The sequence below is a fragment of the Tenrec ecaudatus genome, chromosome 16 (genome assembly GCF_050624435.1).
Source record: "Tenrec ecaudatus isolate mTenEca1 chromosome 16, mTenEca1.hap1, whole genome shotgun sequence".
Taxonomy (NCBI): Eukaryota; Metazoa; Chordata; class Mammalia; order Afrosoricida; family Tenrecidae; genus Tenrec; species Tenrec ecaudatus.
In genome coordinates, this window is record NC_134545.1 from 50,333,840 (window position 1) to 50,359,790 (window position 25,951).

Consider the following 25,951-nt stretch of genomic DNA (forward strand, 5'->3'; position numbering starts at 1 on the left):
AGCTGGTCAGCCAAGAGGCCACCTAAATGGGTTACCACAGTGCTATCATCCCCACCTCCCCCCACCCCTGGGAGGTGCAGAACTTTGGAAGGGTCTGGGTTACACCCCTCTTCTTTGCTACCAAAGTGAAGCCAGGGGGGCCAGAGTAAAGACGATGGAAATGAGTCAGACCTGGTTAGTTGTGGGGACCATGGGCCTCCTTTGTCCTTTGTAGTGACACCAGAGGAAGGGGGGCTGTCTTGGTTTGTTGGCCCAGAGACGGTAATACTAGTAAGAGGCAGTCTCTGGTGCCCTGCTGTAAACACTTCATTGTTAATTGCCGTTCAGGCGTCTCTAACTCGACCTTATGAATAACCTCTGTATAAGGTTGCCCAGTTCTACACCAGCTAAACAGTTTAATGTCTATCAATTCACTCGGTCTTCACGGTCATCCTCTGAGAACAAGTGCTGGTATATCAGCTCCATCTTAGAGACCGGCGTCCTGGTGGCCTAGTGGTTACGCCTTGCACTGTGACCCACAAAGTACGTAGTTTGAAGCCACCAGCCGTTCCTCAGGGGAAAGACAGGACTTCCTACTCCTGTAAAGGGTGACAATCCCAGAAACTCACAGGAGCAGTCCTACCCTGTCCTGAAAAGTCACTATACATCAGCATTGACTCAACAACAGTGAGATGGGTCTGGTTTGGTCTTTGAGACACAGAAAGTGAGGCTCAGAGATGGACAAAGTGTCTGAGGTTGCACAGAGGGCAGGCCTGAGATTTGAATCCAGGAATCTGACCCCGATTCTGCATCTGGGGCAGTACAGGTGACTTGCCCGAAGTGACACATTCAGGAATTCAGACTGAGACCCCTGTCCAGTTGAAAACCCCCTAATCCCACCCAGCTGTCCTGTCAAGAACAGGGCTGATGGGAAAGCTCCGTGTCATGTGGGCTGTCTCGGCCTCTCCGTATAGCAGGTGGGTCTCTAGAAACCAGTCTCCAGAAACAGGATCTTGGCACGCAGGGGCCCCAAAGACACCCTTAAGTCTGGCCAGGCTGCTAAAGGTGGGTCCCAATCTGACCAATGAACTTCGTTGGTTTTCTCTTTGCCTGGTGCTCACTGGCAAAGGCTGCCCCAGACACCAGCTCTCTCCCTTGGCCCCCATTTCAAACTCTGCATTGCAAGCTTCCTTCAGAGAGGAGAGGCTGGTGAGACAGAGATGCTTCTGGAAAACCAGGAGGGGGAAAGGACCTGGGTGGGGGCTGTGGGAGAGGGGTGCTGGGAGTAGTTCTGGAGTTGTCAAAGGGGTAGCCTAGCAACCACTGAGCTCTGAGCAGTCACAAAGCAGCGGGTAGAACCCAGGAGGCTGCATGTTGAGGTGTCCTCTTGCCTCTGCTCTGGCAGCAGCGCTTGTCCACATATGTTATAGCGCGCGTGTCTTGGCCGAGTTCAGAGATCGCTCCCAGGCAGGAAGAGATGGACACAGAGCCAGGCCATGAGGGAGGGCCTCCGGGGGCCGAGGTAGGAGAAAGGTAAGCTGTGACTCTGGTTGATGTGAACCTGCAGATCCCCGGCACCTGGCTATGTGGGGGCCCCGGGGCAGAGGACGGGCCAGGGTTGGGGCATACCGCAGTGGGTCCTGGCCCCATCCTGTCCTCAGAGACCCTGCTGGCTCTCTGGGGGCAGCAGTGCGTTGTGTGGTCCTCTAGTGGCTAGACAAGGCAATGTAATGAGTCATGTTGAAGAAAGACCGTGAAATCCAGGAAAAAAAGGACCCCGATGTCAATGTGCATGCCATTTAATAAGGGTGTGAACTGCCTCCGGCCCTTCCTTTCGGTTTGCCCGCATGAGTGCAGATGGGAACCAAGGCATGAGGCAAAAAGGACTTTCTCACGGTGGTCACGGCCCCAAGCATCGGGAAGTCTATTGGAGAGCACGTGTCCGTGGAGGTGGGTGTCTGGGCTTCCTGCCATTGCCTTTGTCTTTAGAGAAAAGATCAGGAGCCCATCTGCCTGTAAGTCAGGAACTCTGGACGGCCAGCCTTTGCTGCTGCCCTCGACTTGGCTTCTCCCTTTTTCCCTCTCTCAGGCAGTGCCTACCTAGGGACCGCTGGGGCCCCTCTTTGTGCCTCTGTGACGTGAAGGTCGATTCCCAGAATGTCCTGGTCCCCTGTCCCACCCTACTTCTGGTGCCTGCAGTTCTAGTCCTTTGGTTCGATAGGTCTGCCTGCATGGATGTTCTCACCTCCATAGATTGAACTTTCGATTAATCGCAATCCTTGGTTTGGACCCTTATCCTCTCTTGTTCATTTCATTTCATTAATTTCTGGAATAGTAAAATGAACGCTAATCCTGGTACAGTCCAAACCAAGAAGCAGAGTCCTACCGCCAGCACGTATTCCTAGGAGTTCCTCTCCTACCCCAGATCCCCACCTTTTCTCAGAAGCACCCAGTAATGGAACTTTATGTTTGGCATTGTCCTCACCTTTAGAAGTTCTTTAAAGTTGCATCTGTATGAGGGGGCTTCCAGACGTCGGTGGGGAAATTCCCTCGGTCTGCCCACGTTCTAGGCCCCTCCATGCTTATGGTCATCTTTGCTGACCTCAGGGCTCCGTGATCTTAGGATCTCCTATGGATTTGAGGATCTCTGGAAGCTTGCTTTCTTTCCCGTGGGGTCACGTTGTATGTTAGGTCCCTGTTGTGTGCTGCTCCGACTCATTAACTCCCGGCTGTGGATAAAGCCCGGCCTATTGACTCATCCTCCTGCCAGTGGGCATCAGGGGTGTCACAGGCTGCTGGAAGGCAATGTTAGTACCCATACGCTGAGAAATAGACCCTGGCCCGCATCGACGGAGGTCTCTCTCTGGTCTAAACGTGGGAGAGGACTCACTGGATGACATGGCATGCAAATATTACATTTAAAAAGATAGTACTGTTCCCCCACCCCCTCACCCCAAAAGCGGTTGCTCAGCTGACACTCCCACCACTGCTGTGAGAGTGCCTGCGACCCCCTCACTCTTCAATGCCGGCATCAAGGGCCCCCTCTTCATTCCCTTAGAAACCCTGCCATGGCTACAGAGGTGAAGAACTCGTTGTCAGGACCCCCACCAATGAGGTAAGGCCTCAAATGACCACCTGGATGACTGAAAAGGTGGCAGCGGTTGGGGTGGGTAACAAGACCTGGGGGCGAGTTGGGGCATGGGGTTCAAAACACTGGGTATCTAAGGGAGGCTACCCTCTTCACCTGACACTGCCATTGGCCAGGCCCCACTGGGTTCGCAGACCTGGAGAGCCCAGCTCATGGACTGGCCCCTCCCGTTAAGGAGGCACCATGATGTCAGAGGGCCAGGAGTCCTGAGCACAGGGACCCTGGGCTCCTCAGGGGGTAGAGGAGGCCAGCTGACCATGGCTTTCAGAGGTGGTTTACTTTATTTCTTTAAGTCCCAGGTTCCTTAGGGGTAAAGCAAGACTGGAGCAGGAAGCTCGGGGGCCCGGCCAGCACACCTTGCTTAGCGTATCCAGAGTCCACCTATTCTCGTCCAGAGGGGCTCCCTTCAGCCAGGGCCACCGGGAAAAGGGAGTGCAGACAGCATCCAGGCAGGTGGTCCCACCAGACCCCCGGACAATGAGCTCCCCGCTTGGCACCCTTGCTTGATTTGCCTCTCCCACCAGGATCAGCGCACTCGGCAGGGGGGTGTGCGTGGAGGGCTCAGAGAGGAGCACAGGAAGCCTGCGATGGCTTCTCGTCAGTGAAGCAAGGGCCTGAAGCTTCCTTCTAGCGTCTCAGCCCTGGCAGCTGTGTCTCCTAGGAGGGGCTCTCCCGGGAAAAGGATTTTCGTGCGTGGTCTGGCCTGGGCTCCTAGATGCTGGGTCTAGGCCAAGGCTCTCCCTGGGGGCAAAGGGAAAGGTGATCGCCCACACTAGCTTCTCTTGGGCTGCCAACAGGTTGGCGTGGGGAAAATCCCTTGCTGGGGTCAGCCCCTGCCCCCGGGGGGCATATATAAGGTGGCTTTGCTCCGAGTCAAAGTGCTTGGATGAGGAAGTAGGTAGGTGTGCAGCTTCTCTTTCTGACTTTAGAGAAGGTTTGGGGAGAAACAGGGACCGTGGGAGGTTTTGTATGGCTTCTCTCAGATGGAGCATAAGCGGGGGTGGGGAGCAGAAAAACCTACTGCCACAGAGTCCTTTCTCACGCACAGTGAGCCTAGATCGGATTTCTGAGACTCTAAATCTTTACAGGTGCAGACAGCCTCATCTTTCTTCCATGGAGCGGCTGGTGGGTTTGTGAACTGCCCACCTTGCAGTTAGTAGCCCAATGCTTAGCCCGCAGCCTCAGCGGGGTGCCTTAAATGGATCCTGGCTCCCTGCTAAAGCATTTCAAGGAGGACAGAGGGACTGGATTGCACCACTGGGAAGGGATTCTGGGAAAGCTGTGGGTACCGTGGGGCTTAGTGAAACCCTAGAAACCAGATTTCAGAGTGTGTCAGGAATAGACTCCCACTAACCTCTCAGCTCTGTGTGCTTCTCCCTCTCATGCAGTCCAAAGGTTGAGGCGAAGGCGAAAAAGCCAGGGCCCAGGGCCCGGCATCAAGGGGACAGTGGGCCACAGAAGGAACTGGTGGTCCCAGGCATTGTGGATTTCGAGCTGGCCCAAGAAGCAGTGAGGACCCCCAAGCCCCAAACCCCCGGTGCCTACCGCTTTGGCCGCCTTAGCCACCACTCCTTCTTCTCTCGACACCACCCCCACCCCCAGCACGTAACCCACATCCAAGGTAAGGCCAGGGCATCAGCGTCTGGATGAGCGGGGAGGGTATGGGAGACTCACCCAGCGAGAACTGGGAAGGACGCTTCCAAGGCAAGGACGTTTCCAAAGATGAGCACTTGGCTAGAGTCACCAAGGCTGGCTCAAAGGTCAGGGGCCATGCCCTGTCTGGGAGCATCCACGCCTTACAAATCAGTTCGCTTGGCCCTTGATCCGTGAAATCACCCAGTCCTTGGGCCAGAGGGCTCTCAGGACAAACCTGCCTTCACTTCCCCAGACAGCCCTGCACTCAGTCAGGCCCAGGGCAATAGAGGGTCTAGCTAGAGCTGGCTCCTGGCATTGGCTGTGACTTCACACACTCAGCCCAGCATCCTCATATGTAAGTAGCCCACCCCTTGGGGCTCACTAGCAATTCTCGCCCTACCAGAGAAAGCCAGAGGGCTCCCTGGCCTGGGACACTCGGGAACCCATGCTTTTATCTCACCCCTGCCTGAATGGTCACATAACCCTGAGTAGTCCCATCCCATGTACATGCTAAGTGTCCCTGTGGGTGGGCTAGGTGCCAGTCTAGCCCCTCCAGACCCAGGGTTCTATGGATGGTGGTTAATGGACCCGTGGACCCAGTGCTCTCCCTGCCCACCAGCACCTCCTCCCTCCTTACTTCCCAGAGCTCTAGGTGTACCCTTCCCTAACCCTTTTGCAGATCTCACCGGGAAGCCTGTCTGTGTCGTCCAGGACAAGTTCTCTCTGGCCCCCTTGCCTCCAGCTATGTTCTTACCCAGCTGTCTGATAGGGATGTCCACCATCTCTATCCCCATTGGAGACCCGCAATCCAATCGGGACCCTCAGCTGTCTTCTGGTGGGTATCTGGGTATCACCCCTCTCCCAGGGGCTACCCTGTGTTGATAGATAGCTGAGGAGTAGATGACCATTGGTCCTGGGTGAGTGGGGTCCCTTGGGCAGGGAACCCACTCTTTCCTTCGTCTCCTTAAGCAAACCCATCTCTGGATTGCTCACCACCCCACAGAGCCTAGTCTTCAGAAATGCACCCCAGCTTGAATTCAAGGTATTTGAAAAGTCATCAGCAGATTTTTGGCAATGATCATGTGACCTACATACAGTAAAGGGCAGGAAGGGTATTTAAAATATTAGTAATCTCTTTGCTCAAAAGTCTGGCCAAACAGCAATTCAGCATAGTGCTGACACAATGTTCTGGAGGCTTCTACGCTGAAAAATACCTCCCCCTTTCAGGTAGTGGGGTGTGGAGAAGTCAAGTTGAGGAGGTGTGATTCTGGGACAGGGCTGGCCCGGCCTGGGGAAGATAGATAGGATGCAGTGACTCTTTCTCAACAGACTGAGGACGAGGCATCTTCATAAGAAGTACAGCTGAACCTACTGAATCTCAGTCCAGGCTACTAGAGAGCCAGCATACACACACACATGCACACGCACGCACACGCACACACACACATACTTCCTACTCATCCTCCCTGAAGGACACCTAGCCTCTTTCCATTCAAGATGCAGGGCAGGAAGGAAAGTAGAATCCTCTACCTACCCCATCCCAGCCTTTCCATGACCCTGTGCCACCGGGAGGGTATGCAGAGGGACCCCAGATGCCAGTTGGCAGGTCTGTGTCCTTCCTCCCAGAGACCTGGAAGAGGGCCTTGAAGGATCTGGCATCCCGGGTGGCCATCTTCACCAAGGAGAATGAGGCGAAGCGCACAGAGGTGGGTGTGGAACACAGGGAGCGCATCTGGGATAAGGTGAAAGGGCTGCACCTCTTAGAATGCAATCTGCCCAGCGTAGGCTCAACACGGGATGTCGACCTTCCAAACCCTTCCAGGGGGAAGATTTTTTTTTTTTTTTTTTTGCTCCTGCAGGGTGGTTTGGTATGTTAAGCACTGGGCTACCAACGGCAGGATCAGTGGGTCTAACCCACTGGCCATTCACTCCACGGGAGAAAGCGGAGGCCGTGTGGTCCTGTAGATAGTCCCCCGCCTCGGAACCCCTCTGTGGCCATTCTGCTCCGTAGTCACTGTGAGTCGAAATGGACTCAATGGTGGTGGGCTTGGCCTGTAAGGGTTGGGTTTCTTGGGAGCCCTGCCAGCATCAGGGTGAAGCACTGGACTGCTCATCAAAAGCGGAGTGGTCAGAACTCACCCAATGCCCCCTGGGAGAAAGCTGTGGCAGTCTGGGCTGGTAAAGATGGCTGCCTTGGCAGCCCCTGGGGCAGGTCTACTGTCTCCTCAACTCGCTAGGAGTTGGAGCCGGCTCAACAGCCATAGGTTTTTCTAGTGGAAGGCGCTGCAGATGGTTAACGCCCCTGGCTGCCAACTGAGAGGTGAGAGGCAAGAAAGGCGTGGCCATCTCCCGGGATGTCAGCCGCAGGAAACACACGGAGCCACCACGAGTTGAAATCGACTTGATGGCAACTGGCTAGAAGGAAAGGGCTCTCCAGTGGGAGAGGGCCAGGGAGGCTGCAGGAGGGAGGGGTGCAGGGCAAGGTGGACGTTCCCTGACCATGCTGCGGTGCTGTGTCCAGGAAGGAGAGAGCCTGTTGCTGTGGAGGAGAGGCCATGGGCACCCTGGAGCCGGGACCTGGGCCTCTCGTCCTCTTTCCCTGACTTTCGACCCCTTCTCTTGACCCCTGGAGTCTCTGTCCAACTTTCTTCCAGCAAAAGGCGGAGCTGAAGAGAGAGCAGGGGGCCAAGTACTCGACGGAGACAGGGAGGCTCATCCCAGCGTCCACGCCAGCCCTTTCCCAACACAGCTCCCGCCAGAGCCAGCGAAGCTCTTCCTCGGGCCGAGCTGGAGGAGTCCAGACCTCTGTTCTCCAGGACCCCGAGCTGCTGGTGAGACCCCGAGGGCCCTGGGAGACTAGGGCGGTCCCTGCTCCCAGCTCTCCCACCCAGGACTGCCACTGACTGAGGGGAGGTGTGGTTTCTCCCGGGAAACCTTCCATCAAAGCCTTTGTAATGCTCTGGAAGCCCCGACTTGGCAGTCAGGAGCCTGGCGGCAATCCCCTGCAGCCTCTCCTCGGGGTGGAACCCTGGCCCCTCTGTGCAAGCCCTTAGCTTTCCGTGCTGCGCAACCCGGCTGCGCTAGCTCGTCCTCAGGGAGGGCGTCGGCGGCGTTCATGGAGGGAGTTGGGATGATCAAACGGGAGGTTTTGCCGAGTGGGTTCTCCCACCGTCCTGTCTCCCCACACTGAGAGGGGGTCTGCCCTTAGGCTCAGGCAGAGCACAGAGCCCACCCCTCCAAGCCCAAGGTGCCTCCTCAGGGCCAAAGGGAGCTCATTGCTCATTCCCACAGTGAAGGCATCGAAGGCCCCTGTTGAGATGCACACTTGCTGTGGAGGGCAGCTCAGCCTTCGAGCCAGCACCTCTGCTGGCTGCCATCTGACCTGCCATCTCAACGGGACCCGCTTTGTGCTCAGTGCTGCTTCCCAGCATGGCGGTCCCTCCAGAGACTGATGGGCTAGTGAAGTGGGGACCTAGAGAGTGTGTGTGTGTGGGGTGGGGAGGTGAAGCCACTGCCAGTGACCTTCCTTGGCCCAGGTCCCCCGGGGGGCCCACCGTAGCTGGGATTAGAACACAGTGCTTTCTCCACCATAGGGCGGCCTCACCTTGCCTGGAATTAGGGTCTCGGGTCCTGTGGGGAGGGGGCACAGGGCAGGTAAGTTGGATGCGGAGAACAGGGATGGGCCCAGGGACAGACCAGGGTGGGCAATCATAGTGGGTGGGTACCTGACTGAGGGTGAGGGTGGGCACCAGGCAGGCATAACCCTGGGGTGGGCCTCGCCCATTTCCCAGGCTGCCAAGGACAAGGCAGATCTGCTGGGGACAGGCAGGCCCCTCCCTGTTCTGGGAAGACTGACTGCCAGGCGCTGAGGGGGCTCCCCTCTCCTAGGATTCCAGGGATTCCACCTCCCACCGGCTTCAACCTTCCATAGTCACTGCCGCCATCAGCAACTCGGCCTAGGGTGTCCCCACAGTCCATCTGGGACAGAGCTGCACCTTTTCCGCACAACCCGGGACTGTGGCGCATGGGGGACAGTAGCAAAGATGCCCAAAGCTGATCAGGTGGCAGGGAGCCACGTGTTCAGGATGACCCATGTGAAGGTGCCCTCACTCAAGCCATGCACAGAGCTGGCCAGCTCCGACCTGCAGGCTATCCACGTGGACCACCGCACTTTGCCAGACTTGGGGAGCTTCAGGGTGGGGGTCCCTGTGGGATTCCCCAGAGCCCCACCTCGTGGACCAGGGAGTCTGGGACTCGGTGCGTCTCAGAGGAGCTGTCCAGACAGCTCTATTTTGATTCTCAGTGAGGGGGTCCCAGGGAGAGTCTTCAAGGGGTGAGGGGCCCAGATCTATGTCTTCTGTGGCCTGCTTCAGTCACAAGCACCTGCTTCCTATGGCTTCCTTCCTGTGGCTGTGATGTGCATCAATCTAAACAATGGGAGGCCAAGAAGTTTCCTCCTCCAGGGCTGTGGGAGACACAAGCCTGTGAAATGCCAAGGCCCATGTAGAAGGGAGGCAGGGCCTGGTGAAGGGGGGTGGGGGCAATTGACCAAGCAGGAGGCTCTGGGAGCCTGACTCCATCCAGGTTCACTGGGTTTATGGCCACCCTGCCCAGCAGCCCGCGGACCACACCCCACACCTCCTCCTGCCCACAGATCCTGGAGCTCCTCTGCCAGATTCTGCAGACAGATTCGCTGAGTGCCATCCAGTTCTGGCTGCTCTTTGCTCCCCCACAGGGTGAGGACACTGCCCTAGGCCCGGTCCTTCTCTTGGGGTCCACTGGGTCTGGACCTCTGCCCTCATGGGAGCCCCACACCGATCCTGCTCTCAGCAGTTTCCATGACCCCCTCCTTTAGGGGACCACCTCTTTGTAACGAGCCCATCAAGGCAGCCGGGGAAGGAGACATGTCAGGGACACACTTTGCAGACAGGCTCTCACACCACCACTGTGGAACCCACAGATACAAACCCACGCTCGGCACACACAGGTGTACGCACACGGACACAAGCACGACATAGCGCACATGGGAAAGTAGTGGAGGTGGAGGTGGGGGAGGTGATGAGAACAGAGTGAGGTGGGGACTCATTGGAGAAGGTAGTGGCTCTTTGGCTGCCCAGGGTGTGCCAGGAAGGCCAAGGGGGCACAGGATACACACAGGATTGTGCATAGAGAGAGGACTATGATGGCCAGGAGAGAAATGGGGGTTTCCTCCGGCAGCTTGTGAGCGGGTTAGAGGAAGCTGCCCGGAAACTGGGTTGTGCAGGATGCCAGAGGCCCTGCGCCAGCCAGCCAGTGGCAGGCAGGCAGGGTTCCCTCAGGGTATGGCCCTGAGGATCTACTGGGGCTGTGCTTACAGAAAAAGACCTGGCTCTGGGGCTCCTGCAGGCAGCAGTGGCCCATCTGCTCCCCCAGCCCCTAGTCTCCATCCCCACAGAAAAACTCCTGAACCAACTTCAAGATGTTCAAAAATCTACACCCGAAAAGGAGCAGCCACACTACAGGTGAGCTCCTCACACCCCCTCCTTTCCCCTCCACCCCCCCCCCCGACACACACACCTGTCCTCCTCTTCCAAGAGCCAGTCACCCAGGTGAGGTTGCTGGCTCCTAGAGAAGGGGGTCTGGTGTACCTGGTTTGCCTCTCCTGGACCCGACCAGACTCAGAGCTGCCCCTGCAGGGGAGGCACAGGCACCCTAGTGTCGGAGGGAGAACAGGCGCTGAGACACATCCAGCTCCCCCACCTCCCCCCACCACCCCCTACCTCCCAGAGCCCCTGGCCTGTGGGAAGACACAGGTAGGTAGGCAGAAACTCCTCCCTGTGGGTGCCAGAGGAGTGAGTTCACAATCAGCGGAAAGGCAAGTGGGCCCCGGGGTCAGCAGCAACATTTATAAGACGGCTCCCGTGGTGCTTGCCTGGCCCTGCTGGGCACACCACAGCTTTCCAGTCCACACCGCGACCCACTGAGTCAGGATTCCATCCCTGCCCAAAGTTCCAGTCTGGTCAGCAAGAGACTTGGGCCTCAGGTTGGCCCTGGGGCTTGCTAAAAAGGCAGCTGCCTTGAGACACCCCCATAGAGCAGGCTGGGCTAAGCACAGGGCCACCCTTCCCAGCTCCAGGAAGTGACCAGGCCTAGGCTCCCCAGTGGTGGCAGACAATGGGGTTGATGTTGTCTGTGTCCTCCTTGGGGTGGAGCATGGAGCCAGGACAGCGTGGGCCTGGGGTTCCCTAGGCAGGGCCAAGCTTGCCTCTCCCTGGCACCTTGCTGAGTGGGGCTGCCTCACCACCCAGCCCCTCCTTTGCATCTGGTTCTAGTCAGTCCCCAAAGTTGACAAAGACATCACCCGTCCTGAAGAGCGAGAAGCCAGGTAAGCACTGAGCTGTGGGTCGTGGGGTCTGGGGTGGGGCTCCCCGAGGCCCCTCTCCTGGGTAGTCGAGCACCTTGGATGGAGGTGGGCTCCTGCCCAAGGAAGCTGTTGCTTCTGCTTACTCGTTCAGTTGTGCCTTCCTCCCTTCAACAAACACTTGTTTCGCACCTAGTGGTGTCATGCGCGATGAGGGGGCCTCTAATCACAAGGTTAGCTGTTCAAAACCACTAGTCCCTCTGTGGGAGAAAGAGATGTAGGGAGAGTTACAATCTTGTAAACCCACCACGGGAGTTCTGCCCTGCCCCATCGGCCTCCATGTGGCCTCACTGGCTTAGAGGGTAGCGAGGGAGTCCTGGGCCCTGGGGTAGGGAAGCCTCCGGCCACCTCCCTTCTCCTGGGGCAGAGGCTCTTGTGAGGAGGGCTGCAGGCATCACGTGGGAAGGCCCTCGGAGAAGGAGGCAGGGGGTGTAGCGAGTAATGAGAGGGACTTGTTGGGGGCGTTCTTGGAGCTGAAGGACCAAAAAGGAGCCAGCCACACCCAAAGCTTGGGGGATGGGGGGTTGGGAATATCCTGAGAGCAAAGCTCACACAAGTCTGGGGAGCAAGTAGGCCAGGATGCCAGGCCTTGGGACAGGACAGTGGTCAGGACTGAGCTGCATGGGTTCACACAGGCCCGGTGGGTGTGGGAATGCAAGGCCCATGATGCCCTCAGGTGGAGGAGTCTTGGGTGTACACAGCAGGCTGTGGAGGGGGAGGGGGGGAACACTTGGAATACTCATTCTGGAGTAAATGGAGTGGGAGGGCGGGAAGCAGAGAGGGGAAAGAGGAGAAGGGGGGGCAGGGGGCGAGTCTGCAGAGGAGAAGGAGGAGGAGTTAGCTGCCTTCGAGCAGTCCAGCCCCATGTGGCAGAACTTCTCCGGAGGCTGTGGCCTTCCAGCAGCCGGTTACCAGGCCCATCTTGGGTGGGTGCTGACATCATGAAGCACTTCACCATTGGCACCACCTCCAAGGGACTAGCCAGAAGGAGGCAGCGGACAGTCTTGCCTGGCCGAGCGGAGGCACGTGTTTCATCTATGTTAGCTGGCTAATGAGAGAGAGAGAGAAAGAGAGAGAGGCTGCCAGCAGAGCCCAGAGCAGAAAACAAGCTTGAACCTGGCCTCCCCGCTCCACTCTAACACATCTGCGCTGGCCATGCAGGGAAGAGGGGTCCTCTGGGCTCCCCAAGGTCTCTCCCAGAAAGGGCCTGGTCGCTCTTCCTTGTCTGTCTCTCCCCTCCCCACTCCAGAGTATGTTGGAACCGCACAAGTTCTCCGAGTGAACTCAAGCCGAAACTCCGAAGAGAAAGCGTTGGCATCACAGGCAGAGAGCTGAGGGCTTGTCCAGGAGGCGTTGCCGTCCGGTCACAAGAGCTACCCCCAAAGTCAGGGCTGCTGCCGCCACCCCCGCCTGGCAAAGTGGCACCTGCTTCCCTGCTGCGCAGAGTCTATTAAATAAAGCACTGTCCTCCCTCTGCGAGGCTCTCCCATCAGGAGCTGGCCTGTTTCTTCCATGCCCCCAAGGAGAGCCCCCCACCCCCCGGGTCCTACCTAGTTCTCCTAAGTCCTAGAACACCAAGGGGTAGAGGATAGTTGACACACGCGGAGGGGGCTTTGCCCTCCCTGGAGCCGAGAGAGAGGATTCGGGGTAGGTTAGAGCCAAGGTCTGGGAACGAGGAGGCCTCCTTTCTAGTTGTTGAACTTCAACTACGGGTCAGGCACTGGCGGCAGGGGTGGGTGGGAAGGGGGTCTCATATTACATAAACAACCTGTTCTACACGCTGTATGCAGTTGACTCTATCGTTGCGTATCCCCAAAGCTCCAGGAGGTGGAGCACTGGTCTGGGTTGCTCAACATCCCCACTGAATTCTCTGAAACAGGACAGTAGGTGGCATGCAAATGCCATATTATGTACAGCAGAGGGATGGTCACTGGGCCGGCCCAGGATGGGCAGTGGCACGGAGGCACTGCGCAAAAGCCCTGTGTTCACCACCTGGCCTCGGAGACCTGAGTCTGCTCTGCGTGTCCACCGTGATGCCCACTCCCTGGCCAGCCAGCCCCCACCCCCCATGCAAACACACCCCACCCCTGCTGCCCGCTCCCTTTCTTGTCCTCCCACATGCATGCCTTCTCAGCCCTACCTGTGGAGGTGGTGGTGGTGATTATGTGCTCTTGAGTCAGTTCCGACCAGTAGCGACCCTGTGTACAAGAGAACCAAACCCCGCCTGGTCCTGCTCCATCTTCACGCATGTTCTTCTGTTTGAGCCTATTGTCGCAGCCACTGCTGACGTCAATCCGTCTTGTGGAGGACCTTCCTCGTGTCTGATGCCCCTCTACTGGACCGAGCATCATGTCCTCCTCTGGTGACTGGTCTCTCCCGACTACACATGTCCAAAGGACATGAAGCCAAGTCTTCACCACGCTGACCTCTAAGGAACATTCTGGCCATACTTCTTCCAAAACACACTTATTTGTTCTTTTGGCAATCCACGAAACTTTCACTATTCTTCACCAGCGCTGTAATTCAAATACAAAGATGAGGATTCACTCTTCCTCATTCAGTATCCAGCTTTCATCCATATAGGAGGCCATTGAAAGCACCATGGCTTGGGGCAGGCCCACCTTAGAGCTCAAAACAGTGTCCTTGCTTCTCAAAAGGACTTTAGAGAGACCTTGTGCAACAGATGTACTTAATGCAGTCTGCCCTTTGATTTCTTGACTTCCGCGGCCATTGATTATAGTGCCAAGTAAGACAACCGCCTTGACAACTTCCATCTTCCCCCCATTTACCACGAGGCTACCTGTTGGTCCAGTTGTGAGGATTTGGGTCTTCTTTACATTGAGTCATCATGCAGGCCACCTGGCCACTGTGGAAGTGCCATGGGGAGACTAGGACGCCGCCTCCTCTCTCCCAAAGCGGACATGTAGCTCAGCTCTACTTAGCCAGAGCCCCCTATCCCTTGGACCCAAGGGATGAGTTCATGGGTAGGATAAGCATGTGACCCAGGCTGAGCCAATCACAACCTGTCCTTGGGACCTTGGGGTAGAGGACGATGAGGTGACGTTGGAAAAGAGGGCAACTTGTCTTGCTTCTGAGGTCACAGCAATAACAATGGACTTTGTGTCCAGCCTTTGTCCCCATTTCTCCATGGGATCAAAGCCCTGGATTCAGCCATACCTGAGGCCCCAGCATCTCCCGATCCTTCCGTATTATGTGAGGCAATAAAATGGGATAGGTAGGTCTTATCAAAAGAATCCTGAATCATCTAAGGTCACAGGGGAAGTGCAGAGGGAAAGACTCCACAATCAGAAGGCAGGTCGCCCAGACTCCAGAGTCCTGCCTCGAAGCCACTGACTCAAGCCCTTAGCTGCCCAGAGTGCACCGTCCCCGTCCCCTCAGCAGCAATTCTGCTGTCAACTGGGTCCCACCTGGCTCCTCCGCCATGCTGCTTTGAAGCGGCCTGTACCTTTACCTGTACCTTGATCTTCTTTGCCTTGAAAGAAATATGGCTTTGACCTAACACACACAGGGCCCCATGGTTTTCATGAGCTATCTGTAAGAGTTTCTGATCAGGTGAAAGTAAATAAGCATTACAATTCACGTGGTTCACCCAGGTGGCACCTCCATTCACATCTTGGGAACCATCTAATTAGAAAGGTTGGCAATTGGAAGATGAGACACCCAGCCTGGGGCACCTGGCTAAGGGCTCCCATGGGACCCAGCTCCTCCCTTGCCCAGGCTGATGGCCCAGCAAGAGGCTTTCCCTCACCCACTGAGAAAGGGAGTAGGCTGCAGGTTGGTGTAAGATATGAAAATTATAATTTATTATTTATCAAGGGGTCATGAGGGTGTGGGACCGGGAGGGAGGGGAACAAAGAGGAGCCGATACCAAGGGTTCAATAGAAAGTACATGTCTAGAAAAGAAGGGTGGTGGCAGCATATGAACAAATATGCTTGATACAATTGGTGTGTGGATTGTTATAAGAGCCCCCAATAAAATGATCTTTTAATTAAAAAAGAAGACTGCAGCTCCATTTTCACCAAAATCCCACTGCTGAGTGACTTTGCAAATGTCTAGCACTCTTCCCCGTCCGTGGGAAACTTCCTGGTGGCATCCCAATATAGTGTCCCCATTCTGCTGCTGAGACTGCAGCAACAGCGATCACGCAATGTTTCTTGGTTGCTCAAATCTTGGCTCTGCCCTGGAGCCACAAAGATAAGATCTTTCCCAGCTTTCCTTCCTCTTTGACTCTTATCAAACCTTTCACAGGTCCCAATCCACCCATCCAAAACAAACAAAACAAAACTGCCGGCACAAGCACGGAGTCAGCTCATGGTTGTGTCACCTGCCAGAGAGCAGAACTCTTCCGTGTGGGGGGTGGGGGTGGGGGGTGCCTGGCCCCCACCTGCACAAAGGCCAACCACCAGGGCTTGTCCTCGGTGACCACCCTGGGTGGGTTCAAACCCTCAGTCTTTAGGTTGGCGGTCAAGTGCACACTGTCTGCATCACACAGGGACTTCGATTAGACCACGCCTCTCTGAAAATAATTCTACCATCTCACGTTTTATATTTCTTGGCTGATTGCATGAGCTACCATTTCCAGAAAAGAATGTTAAAGAATGGTGATAGTGGATGTTTGGGTGTTCTGTGAGTGGCAAGGCTTCTCCTAGGTCCCTATTCAGGGTCAGTTGATGTCTGGTCCGTGATTGTCCATGTGGGCCCTGAGGCGGCCCCTGTGGGTCAGAGGAGGTTTCTTGATGGCTCCAAGAGGTTTCTTGATGGCGGACTTTCGGAAGCAGCTCACCAGACCTTTCTCCTGAGGTGCCTCTGGATGAACTGGAGCCTCCAATCTTTCAGTGAGACTGTTACCCTGGCAACTCCAGCTCGGCTCACGCCAAAACCAAAGCCATTGTCACCCACGGGATTCTGACGCATAGCGAGGGACGTTACAGGACCGAGTGGCAGTGCTCCTTAGACTTTCCAAGGATATTAATTGTAGAGGATCAGAGTGCCTCATGCTTCTTCCAGGAAGCTCCTAGTGGGTCCGAACTGCTTTCCAATTGCCTATAAAAACAAATTTCACTGCCATCAAGTTGATGACGATTCACGGCAACCCTATAAGACCGGGTAGAACTGCCCCTGTGAGTTTTCAAGACTGTATGCTTAAGGGGTGGGCAGAAAGCCCCGTTTTTCGCACATGGAGCCCCCTTATTGTTAGTACACCAAAGTGTAACCACGTAGTTTATCCAAACAAACAGTAAGCAAGGTGCTGTGGTGAAGGTGTTTTGCAGACATGACTGCTGTCTTCAGTCAGCTGGCCCCCAGTGGGGGAGATCAGCCTAGATAGCATGTGTGGGTAGGGCCAGTCGGTTGCCAGGCCAACTGATGTTTCTCGTGGAAAGAACTGCAGCGCCTTGTGCCTGTGCCTGCCAGGGTATGCCCAGCCTTGCCTTTCCTACTGGCCCGCCCTACCTGCTTCAGACATTACTTGTGTCTAACTCATAATGAATTCAGGAGGAGCAGAATCTTACCATATACGTGCATGCGTATGGGGGTAATTAGATAGTGATATATATATGCCCCGTGTGTGTGTGTGTGTGTGTGTGTGTGTGTGTGTGTGTGGTAGAGCCCTGGTGGTGCCATCAGGTAAGTGTTGAATGGACTTTTAACCGCAAGGTCAGCAGTTCAAACCTACCAGCTGCTCCTTGGGAGAAAGATGAGGCGTTTTGCTCTTGTAAACCCTACATAGGATCAACACCTGTCGGAATCGACTCCACAGCAGTGGGTTCTGTTTGGAGTTTGGACTCCCCTAAAGCTTGGCAGTACAAACCCACCCTGCAGTGCCTTTCCTATGTGCCCAGGTCCCAGGGAGAGTGGAAGGCGAGACTGAAAGGTGAGGGGGGTTGGGGGGCTGGGTGCCTCCAGCTGTTCCTCTGAGGGGTCCTGGCGTGGCCACAGCCCTGTGGGGGCTGTTCACTGGGGTGAGAGCAGAGGACCTGGTGTCAGGGCTGCCAGCTCCTCCAACTGGCACATGAACTGGCCCAGCCCCTGGGGACTGGTGGTGCCCGCCACCCACTGCTCCCCCGCTCCCCCCTCCCTCACATGGGCTGGTGGTGGGGTTGGACCTGGCCATGCCACCCCTGACATGGTCTGGAAATAATGATTTGTTCTCGCAAAGCCTCAGTTGCCCCACCTGTACCTCTAAGCATCCTGCTGCTGCTGAGGACGAGCTGCAGGCATATCTGCTGCCCCTCACTGTGCATCAGCATGGGCTCCTGGGGGCTCTGGGTTCCTGGGGCTCCCACCTGCACCTCTGGTGTCTAACACCTCGTGGTTTCCAGGAAGGGGGCCGCTCTGGAGGACTCGGAAGGAGGCAGAGAACACACCACCACTACAGATCCATCTTGCAAATATTGCATTTACTGAGCGCCTACTCAAGGGGCACATGGAAGGGCATGCCAACCTGCTGGTGCTGTGGAGATGACGGCCAAGAAACGCCGTGGGAGCGGTTCTACTTCGTGCGTCAGCGATGCCCTCCGTGCCGGCACAGCGCTAGGGACGCATCTGTGAGCCAACACGATGCATAGCGAGTCCCTGCCCTCCTCGCCAGGCTCACAGTCAGAGGGGCAACAACCACCAGGAGCCCGGGTGCCGAGGCCAGAGGAAGCGCTCCTGGCGAAGACCAGCAGGGGGCGTGCCGCAGCTACAGGGAGGAGGTTGGGCAGACTGAATTCGCCCCCAGAAAAAAATGTGTGTGACCTTCTCTTAGCCAGCTCTCCTTTACTATTGTTGCCTCACAACTCACCGCTGTCGAATGGAGTGTGACTCCTAGCAACTCTATGGGTCAGAGTGGAACTGTCCCTGTGGATTTCCAAGCCTGAAACTCTAAAGGAACAGCAGTCTCCGCTTTCTCCGGCAGGTTGATGGCTTTGAACTGCTGGCTTTTTGGTCCGCAGCTCAGTGCACCACCACGATGCCGCCAGAGCTCCAAGCTTCATGTTGGGGATCATATTCTTAGGAATAATAATAATCCCGTCTTAGTGGGTGTGTGTTGGGCTGCGGTCCGAAACCAGCAGCAGCAGCAGCTCTGGGGGAGAAAGACTGGCCTTTCCAATCTCACAAACAGTGACAGTCTTGGAAACCCACAGTGTGTGTGGGGGGGGGGGGGTGGTGCTCTATGAGTTGGCATTAGCTGGATTGCAGTGAGTTTGTTTTGCCTTTCTTAATACCCTGTACACAGAAGCCCTGGTTTAAGCACCTGGCTGCTAACTGCAAGGTCCGCAGTTTGAGCCCACCAGTCACTCTAGAGGACAAAGAGGAGGCTGTCTGTTGTAGGGAAGATGAACCGTCTCAGAAACGCCATGGGGTGGTTCTGGCCTAGAGGGCCGCTATGTGTTGCACTCAGCTGGACGGCAGTGAGTCTGGGTTTTGTTGTTGTTGTTAATCACTTTTGGAAAGAGCCCAGGTGGCATGGTAGGCTACCTGGGCTATAAGGTCGGCAGTTTGAGCCCACCATCGGCTCTGGGGACTAAAGATGAGGCTGTCTGCTCCTGTAACTATGTACAGCCTCAGAAACCCTCCCTCACGGCCAGAGGGTCAGTTCATAGTGACCCTAGAGGGCAGGGTTGAACTGCCCCTGTGGGTTTCTGAGATTGTGACTATTGGAGTGGAAAGCCTCATCTTTCTCTAGTGGAACAGTCGGTGGTTTTGAACCATCCACCTTGTAGTCGGCAACCCAAGTAGCCCACTCCACTACCAGGGTTCACTTGGAAACCCTCAGGAGTTGTACTCTGTCCTGCAGGCTCACTGTGCGTTGAGACTGACTCGGGGGCAATCGATGCACGTGGTGAGGTGTTTTAAAATGTGGCAAGGGGGTGTGGGTGGCAGGGAGAGATTAAGCACTTTCTGAAATGTTTTTGAAAGCTGTCTCATTTGCTCTTGAAATCATTCCCACTTCCACGGGTCTCTTCCTTAAAGGAGGGAGCTGAGGTGGGGGGTGGGGGTGGGGGATGGCACGTGTGGTAGATGGGATGGCTGCAGGTAGGGTGGGGGCCCAGAGCTGGAGAAGCAGAAACTCTGGTCTCTCCAAGCATGTCTGAGGACACTGAGCTTCTGGACCCAGCACCCTCCTGTCTTCACCTTTATGGGAAGAGTGTGGCACTTCAGGCCTCAGCAGGCCCCTAGCCCCCTGGGCTCCCCATGGCCAGGCCATCCGGCGCCTCTGACTGTCCTTCATGCAGGGGCTGGGGAGAGAAGACATGCCTCTCCAGCAGCCAGTCTCCAGCAGCTGATGGCCAAGGTAGGCAAGGATGTATCATGTTAAATATAGGTTATATTAAAGTGACAAAGGAGAACTGTAACTTATGAACCACTTCTGTGTCAGACTCGGCATCTTAAGCAATGATCAGTCAACCCCATCGGTAAGAAAGATCCCCCTTTCACAGATGAGGGAACCAGTGCTCATAGGTCAGACACCGTTCCCTATGTCACTCAGACAGAATGTGGGATGCTGGGAAATCACTGTCTCTCTGTCTAGCTGGACAGGGGTCAGGCCCTGTCCCCCAGGGCAACGGGTGTCTTCTTGGATCCCAGGTTGGGCAGAGCCTTCCATTAACCAGACTAAGTGATTTTAAAAATGGGTTTAAACTGAGATGCCATTGACATACACGTAAAGTCATGTACAGGTGTACAGCTCTGTGTGTTCGACAAGTGGACACCATGTGTGAGCACACCACAATCAATATATGAGGTGTTCTCATCACCACCCAAAAGTCCCCTGTGCCCACAGCTGGTCAATCCCCTCCCCGGCCCCACTGGCTACAGCCCTGCCTCTGTCCCGACAGTTTTGCTTTTTCCAGAACACACAGGTTTGCCAGTGGAACCATAGCATGTGGGGTTTGGGGCCTGGCATGGCGCTCGCTCCTTCGCAGGGTGTAAGGCAGGCCCGGATCTGGACTCCTGGTGCGCCCCTCTGGTCCCTTCACGCCTTGTGTCAGGTGCACGCGGCAGTTCCCAGTGTGGGTGATTTTGAGTAACCTTGCCACGGACACTGGGTATAAAGTCATTTCGTGGGTGCGATGGTTGAGTTTGGCTGTCTGCTAAGTGCATTTTTAACTTTATAAAAAAAAAAGCGTCAAAATGGTTTCTGAAGGGGTTGACCACTTTGCGTCCCCACTTCCCCAGCAGAACTCAGCGTCCTCCCCATAGCTGATGTGGCCCCGCCTTCCAATATCAGCCGTCCTTAGAGATGGACGGAGCCCCTAGTTGGTGGGCAGCGGGGAAGAGAGTGGGTGCGAATAGTTAACGCCTGGCTGCTGCCCTAGAGAAACACCCCATCGATACTTTGATGGATGACAACTATGTCTGTCCCCTGGTGCGGGGTCTAGGAAGAAAGGCCTGGCTATCAATTTCCGGACAATCAGCCACTGAGGACCCCATGGAGCGCAGCCCCACTCTGACACATGTTGGGTCACCAGTGGGAATGGCAGTGGGGCCAGGGCCGGGGCCTGGGGGTTCAGTCTTCCTATAACGCCAGCCACCTCCCTGTCCCACCCCTCGCCCCACACATGAAGTGATCCAACTCTGCTGTCCCTCTTCCCCCAAACAAACTGAGGTAAACCATAAAACACACACAATACAACTGTTGTGGGGTCTGGAAAACTGTTCATAAATGCTCCGAATGAAAGCCATTGGGTTCTCCAAGGGCACTGCACAGAGGTGGCCTGGCTGGTTCTTGCAGGAATGCTTGTATGAGGTGGGCACCCACTTCTCAGAAAGGGGATCATTTAGCGAAAGAAAACCTGGAGAGCCGCCTTTGGGTTCTCTCTTCTCCAAGGAGGCCCGCTGCTTCAGTTCCCTAAGCTAGCTCTGAGTAATGTCCTCTCTCCTGTCCCCCTCCCCTGACTAAGGGCAGCAGGCCCCTGGAGCAGGATGAAGGACAAGCACCTCTGTCACCTGCTGAGGGGTCTGGAGATAGTCCTCATAACTTCTGAGGGTGCAAACTCCTGAGAGGTATCTTGGGAGGCTGGGTGGCTTCCTGGAAGCCAGAGGGTCTAGGGGTGCTGCCTCTCCATAGAAAGTAACATGGGGGTAGCCGAGCAGGAGACCACCCAAAACAGGAGAGAGTGCTCTCCTGCTTGGCTGGCTCTTGTCACCCTCAGGACCCGGCTGTGGTCAGCCTTGGGGTTTGATTGCCCCCAAAGCACCATGATCACCTCCCTGGCCGGACTCCCCCAAGCTCCAGAGCGGTGGGGACAGCCACTGTTTCTGGTAGAATCAGGGGTCAAGCACCAGTGTGGAACCCCCTGGATGCTGGAGACATGGCTCCAGGGGTCCTGAGCACCCTTCTCAAGAGAGTTGGGGGTATGGGGGGGACTGCTTAGAGGTCAGCCTGTAACCAGAAGCCACCAGAAGTAGAAGCAGCAACCTTCTGCAGGGACAGGGTAGAGATTGCCCTCCAGCCAAAGCAAGCTGGACTCTGTTCCCTGGCCCTGGCCACTGAAATGAACTTGATTTCCTGCCCTTACAAGCCTGCTGAGGGGAGACAGCCCCCTTTTCCTGTCAGGCTGCCCCGTGAACACCCCCTGCACTTTCCCTGGCCCCACTCTGCATTGTGGACAGAGGGGCTTGAGATGCAGAGACTCGGCAGGGTCCCCCCAAGGTCTGGAGAAAGGAGACCCCTAGCCGGCCATCACAAGGGGACATGAGCTAACTTTGAGAGGCAGGGGGCTGCTTGCTGAGGTATCTCAGGTTAGGCTCTCCCTGATCTTGGCTTCCTCCTACCCTCCTTGGGGCGGAGAGTGCCATAGCCCTAGCACACCAGAACCAGAAAGTAAATAATTTAAAAGGAAGCCCATGCTGGCCCCTGCCCAGCCGGGGTCACGGGAAGCTGCCATCGGCCTGTGAGCTTCCCTGGTATATGGTAGACAGCTCATGTCCCTGGGGAGGGGGTGGGCCAGTGGATGTCTGATGGTGTCAGGTCTTCCCTGGGCTTCCCTGTGTCCTCAGAGGCTGGCGTTGGTGCCTCGGCCCAAGACCGTCCCTGGAGAGGGGTCGGGGCGCTGCCCAGAAGGCTCCAGTGATCCGTTTCTGGGAGGCCAGGTGGCGCGGGGTCCCTGGAGAGCTGGTGTCCAGAAGTTCTGCCGGTCTTGTGCTTACAGCCAGCTGATGGCCATCTGACCCTGAAAGGCCCCCAGGGGACCCCACGGCATCTGCAGGAGTCTTGGGTCCTTGGAGAGGGCTGCCTGGGGGAGGGGAAAGGAAGGGTGAGATCAGGCCAGACTCCCTCTTGGGGCAGGCTTCACAGCAGGGCCACTGGTCAACAGGGAATGTGCAGTAGTTCCTCTCCCCCACCCCACCCCCGACCTCTACCCTTGCCCACAGCACAAGGCCCAGCGCTGGGATGGAAGGCCAGCGCGCCCATCAGGTGGTACTGACCCAGCCGAAGTCATTCCCCACCCCTCCTAGTGCTGGACCTCAGGGCCGCCTGACGGGAAAGGGCTCTGGGAGAGGACGTAGAATCCCCGAGAGCAGTGGGGCTCCAAACAGGATCCCCAGACAGGCCGCTTGTCCCAGTCGCCCTAGCCAGACCTCTTGAGGTGGGAACTCTGGGGGTGGGCCCAGAACTGGGCTTCACCAGAACCTCCAGTGACCCCCCAACCCCCACCCACCCAGTTGGTACGGCGCCCACAGCACCCAGCCTTAGGCTTGACTGTACTCTAGAAGAACCCGCAGGTGTAGACAAAGAGCCTGCACCCAGCAATGGCGTGGGCGGCGGCTCGGTGTCCTCAGAGGCTTCCCTGGTGACGTGGCCGGGCATCCCCCGCCCCCTCCCAACCAAACCGTACCCCACCAGGGCCAGGCACCCCTCCAGATAGCACAAGCAGATGCAGCAGCCTGCCACCCACCTTCACACAGGTTTGAAAGGGGCACACGGGGCTCCTGCACGTCTCCACTCCAATCGAGGCACCACCCCTTAGACGCTGCTATGAGCCCCCCCCTTACCCCTGCCCATGTCACTGGAGCTGTGCCAGCCTCAGTTGCTTCGTGGGTGAAGTGGGGGTCCTGCTGCATTCGGAGGAGTGGTTACCAGCTGGGGTGCCAACAGTAGTTTGGAAGCACTCACTGCTCCTTGGGAGAAGGATGAGGCTTTCTGCTCCCAGAAAGCATTACCGTCTCGAAGCCAGTGCCACCAGATGGCGCCCGAACTCCAGGAGGAATGGGGACCCGGGTCCCCGGCAGCTCTGCACAGGACACCGGCCCAACGGCTTCCTTAATAGACGAGGCCGCTGTGCTCAGAGAGCTTAGGGGTTTAAGGACACACAGTCACTAAAGAAGAGATTTATAAAAAAGCTCTTCCCTCAAGTCCCTCTGCCTCACAGTGACTGTGAGTGATCTTTCTGCTCCCCCCTACCCCTCGGGGACCTGCGGACGGACTGAGAGAAGGCAGTAGGGCAGGTGCGTGGAGCGTGGTGCCTCCCACAGCAGAGCTCCGACTCATCAAGGGGATGGGTGGGTGGATGAGCAGATCTCGAAGCAGAGAGCAATGATTATTGGTGGTTAGCTGACAGCAGGGCGGCACATCCTCTCCAGGGCCCCAGGAGAGGGAGGAAGACAGGGTGTTCTGCTCCCATCCAGTTACAGTCTCCGCCCCGATTGACCGCCAGTGAGCTTCTATTTTGGGGTTCGGGGCTCTATGAAGACAGCTCAGAGTTCCAAGTGCTTCTCCAAAACCATCAGGGCCCGATGAGATGCGGAAGGCTGGGGTTTGAAAGGCCACTCCGTGTGTTCACAGGGCACATGGTGCCACTATACGGCAGGCCCCGGAACATCTGGTCTGAGCGCTACTGTGCGGGCTGGCCGATAAGGCAAGGCTCCTGCGGCAGAACACACATCCTCCCACGTTCATTCAGACTAGACGGAACTGAAGCAAACTACGTTTGTATGAAACTCAGGAAAAGTCCTTCCATTGTCAGAGCTCTCCACATCTTGGTATTGCCAAGACGGGGCTGTGGACCAGAACCACCATCCCCAGGAGTCCTGGCAGCACAGTGGGTAAGTGAGGTCTTGGGTGCTAATGGAAAGATTGGTGGTTCAAACCCGGCAGCTGCTCCGAGGGAGAAAGCTGGAGCTGGCAGCCTCTGTAAAGACTTTAGGTCTCAGAAGGCCTGTGTGTCAGCTTCACTCTGCCTTCTAGGGCCTCTGGGTTAGCATGAGTTCTGACACCATTGTCGCCCATTCACAGCTCAGGGAGGGAAAGTGGCCGAGCTAAGGTCACACAGGCAGACTGGAAGCCGGCTCAGCTTGGCTCCATGGTCTTTGAACAGGATTGGGTGGAGGGTGGGTGGTATGGAGAATGCACTCACTTGTTGATATTGCATTAGCAGGATGAAGGGGCCCGGGTTGTGGGGTCCACGTGGGGGTCACAAGTTCCCTGTTGTCAGCCTTTGATGTGCCATTCTGGAGCTCTCCTGTGAGCAGGGAGAAAGGGGTGGGGTTGGGGTTCTAGGATGTGGGACAACCAAGTCCTGGATGGTACAGAAGGTCACTGTCCTTGGCTGCTAACTGAAAGGATGAAGGCTTGAGTTCCTCCAGCAGTGGCTCGGAAGAAAGGCCTGGCAATCTACTTCTGAAAGAGCAGCCACTGAGGACGCTGGGAAGAAGAGCTCCGCTCTGACACTCATGGGCCACCGTGAGTTGGCATTGACCCAATGGCTGCTGGAGGTTGGTAATGGGGTGAGGATGAAAGACGGGCTTGGGTCTAGGACAGGAGCTGCCTGGCCCATCCCATTCCATCCCATCTGGCTCACCTCCACAGGCAGGCAGGCTGCAGACTTGCAGAGCATCCGGCTTGTCCGCCTCACATTGACCCAGACTGTTGGCATTGGTTCGGCACACCACCTGTCTCTGTTGAATGCCCTCTCCACAGGTGGCAGAGCACTGCCAGAGGGTGAGCCAGGCCAGGGTGCCGGCGTGGGGAGGCGGGGAGACAGAGGGAAGAGCCGTGAATTCCACAATCCAAGAGATGCCCGGAGACCCAAGGAAGACAACTCTGTGCACTGCCAGAAGGATGTGCAGACTTCCAAATGACCATGCAGGACATGAGAGCAGGTGCCAAAGACTCCTGCACCGATCAGGCAGCAGCCCCAGCCCTGAGCTGAGAACCAGGACGTTCCCACAATCTACAGCTCCATCCCTGTCCCTGCACTGTCCCTGTCCCTGCACTGTCCCTGCACGATCTACAGCTGTGAAGGCCCCTCCATCCCTGTCCCTGCACTTCTGCCTGCATTCACCGAAGCCCCACTGGATGGCGTCTTGCTAATGAGGTGCATGACCCAGACTCTGTCCCCTACCAGCCCCTGGCTTCGTTTCCGACCCTACCAAGCTAGACCGTTGGTGGCAGGGTCTTCTCCAGACCCTGCTGGCACTGGCAGTCAATGACCATGTGACCTAATTAACAAGAATCAACCTGTCAGAGAAACATCTTTGAAAGCCTCGCCTTTGCTGAGTGGGAAAGAGCACTCGAGGGAAAGACAGATACGTGGCTGCCGTTTGCAAAGGCCACACCCCCACTGCACCGACTGTGCCCTAGATCTTGTGCATTTCTCCAGTGAATAGGTTGTGTGGGATGCTGAGGGGTAGGGGCTCCCAGAACAGAAAGGGTGCCCCATGTGCACAGGTCACTGGGCTGTCTCGGTGCTGACCATGGCCTCTCCCAGCTGGGTGAGGGACAACTTGCAGAGGTCAGTCTACACCCAAGGGAGACACGTGGAGTCACATCCATAGAGTC

At 56.5% G+C, this 25,951-nt stretch overlaps 2 protein-coding genes across 4 annotated transcripts in view; one reads left to right on the forward strand and one right to left on the reverse strand.

Annotated features, from left to right (window-relative positions):
- Positions 1–3,047: 3,047 nt before the first annotated feature.
- Positions 3,048–12,497, forward strand: TBATA (thymus, brain and testes associated). The gene is made up of 9 exons (XM_075533427.1): positions 3,048–3,094; positions 4,516–4,748; positions 5,442–5,597; positions 6,389–6,468; positions 7,417–7,593; positions 9,417–9,498; positions 10,119–10,263; positions 11,074–11,126; positions 12,412–12,497. Exons 1-9 carry the CDS (start codon positions 3,048–3,050, stop codon positions 12,495–12,497), a joined length of 1,059 nt encoding a protein of 352 aa, XP_075389542.1.
- Positions 12,498–19,951: 7,454 nt separating this feature from the next.
- The window catches only part of ADAMTS14 (ADAM metallopeptidase with thrombospondin type 1 motif 14), an 89,612-nt gene continuing 83,612 nt past the window's right edge, over positions 19,952–25,951 (reverse strand). For all 3 annotated transcript variants that reach the window (XM_075534041.1, XM_075534040.1, XM_075534039.1), the window contains exons 20-22: positions 24,972–25,101; positions 24,528–24,632; positions 19,952–22,406 (exon numbers count right to left, since the gene is read on the reverse strand). In XM_075534041.1, coding sequence (XP_075390156.1) covers positions 22,138–22,406; positions 24,528–24,632; positions 24,972–25,101 — 504 coding nt within the window. In that variant the 3' untranslated portion in view covers positions 19,952–22,137. The remainder of the gene's footprint in view (positions 22,407–24,527; positions 24,633–24,971; positions 25,102–25,951) is intronic.

Coding starts and splice junctions, on each gene's coding strand:
- TBATA (XM_075533427.1), top strand. CDS start 3,048: ATGGCTACAGAGGTGAAGAACTCGTTGTCAGGACCCCCACCAATGAG. Junction 6,469..7,416: donor ATGAGGCGAAGCGCACAGAG/GTGGGTGTGGAA, acceptor ACTTTCTTCCAG/CAAAAGGCGGAGCTGAAGAG. Junction 7,594..9,416: donor TCCAGGACCCCGAGCTGCTG/GTGAGACCCCGA, acceptor TCCTGCCCACAG/ATCCTGGAGCTCCTCTGCCA.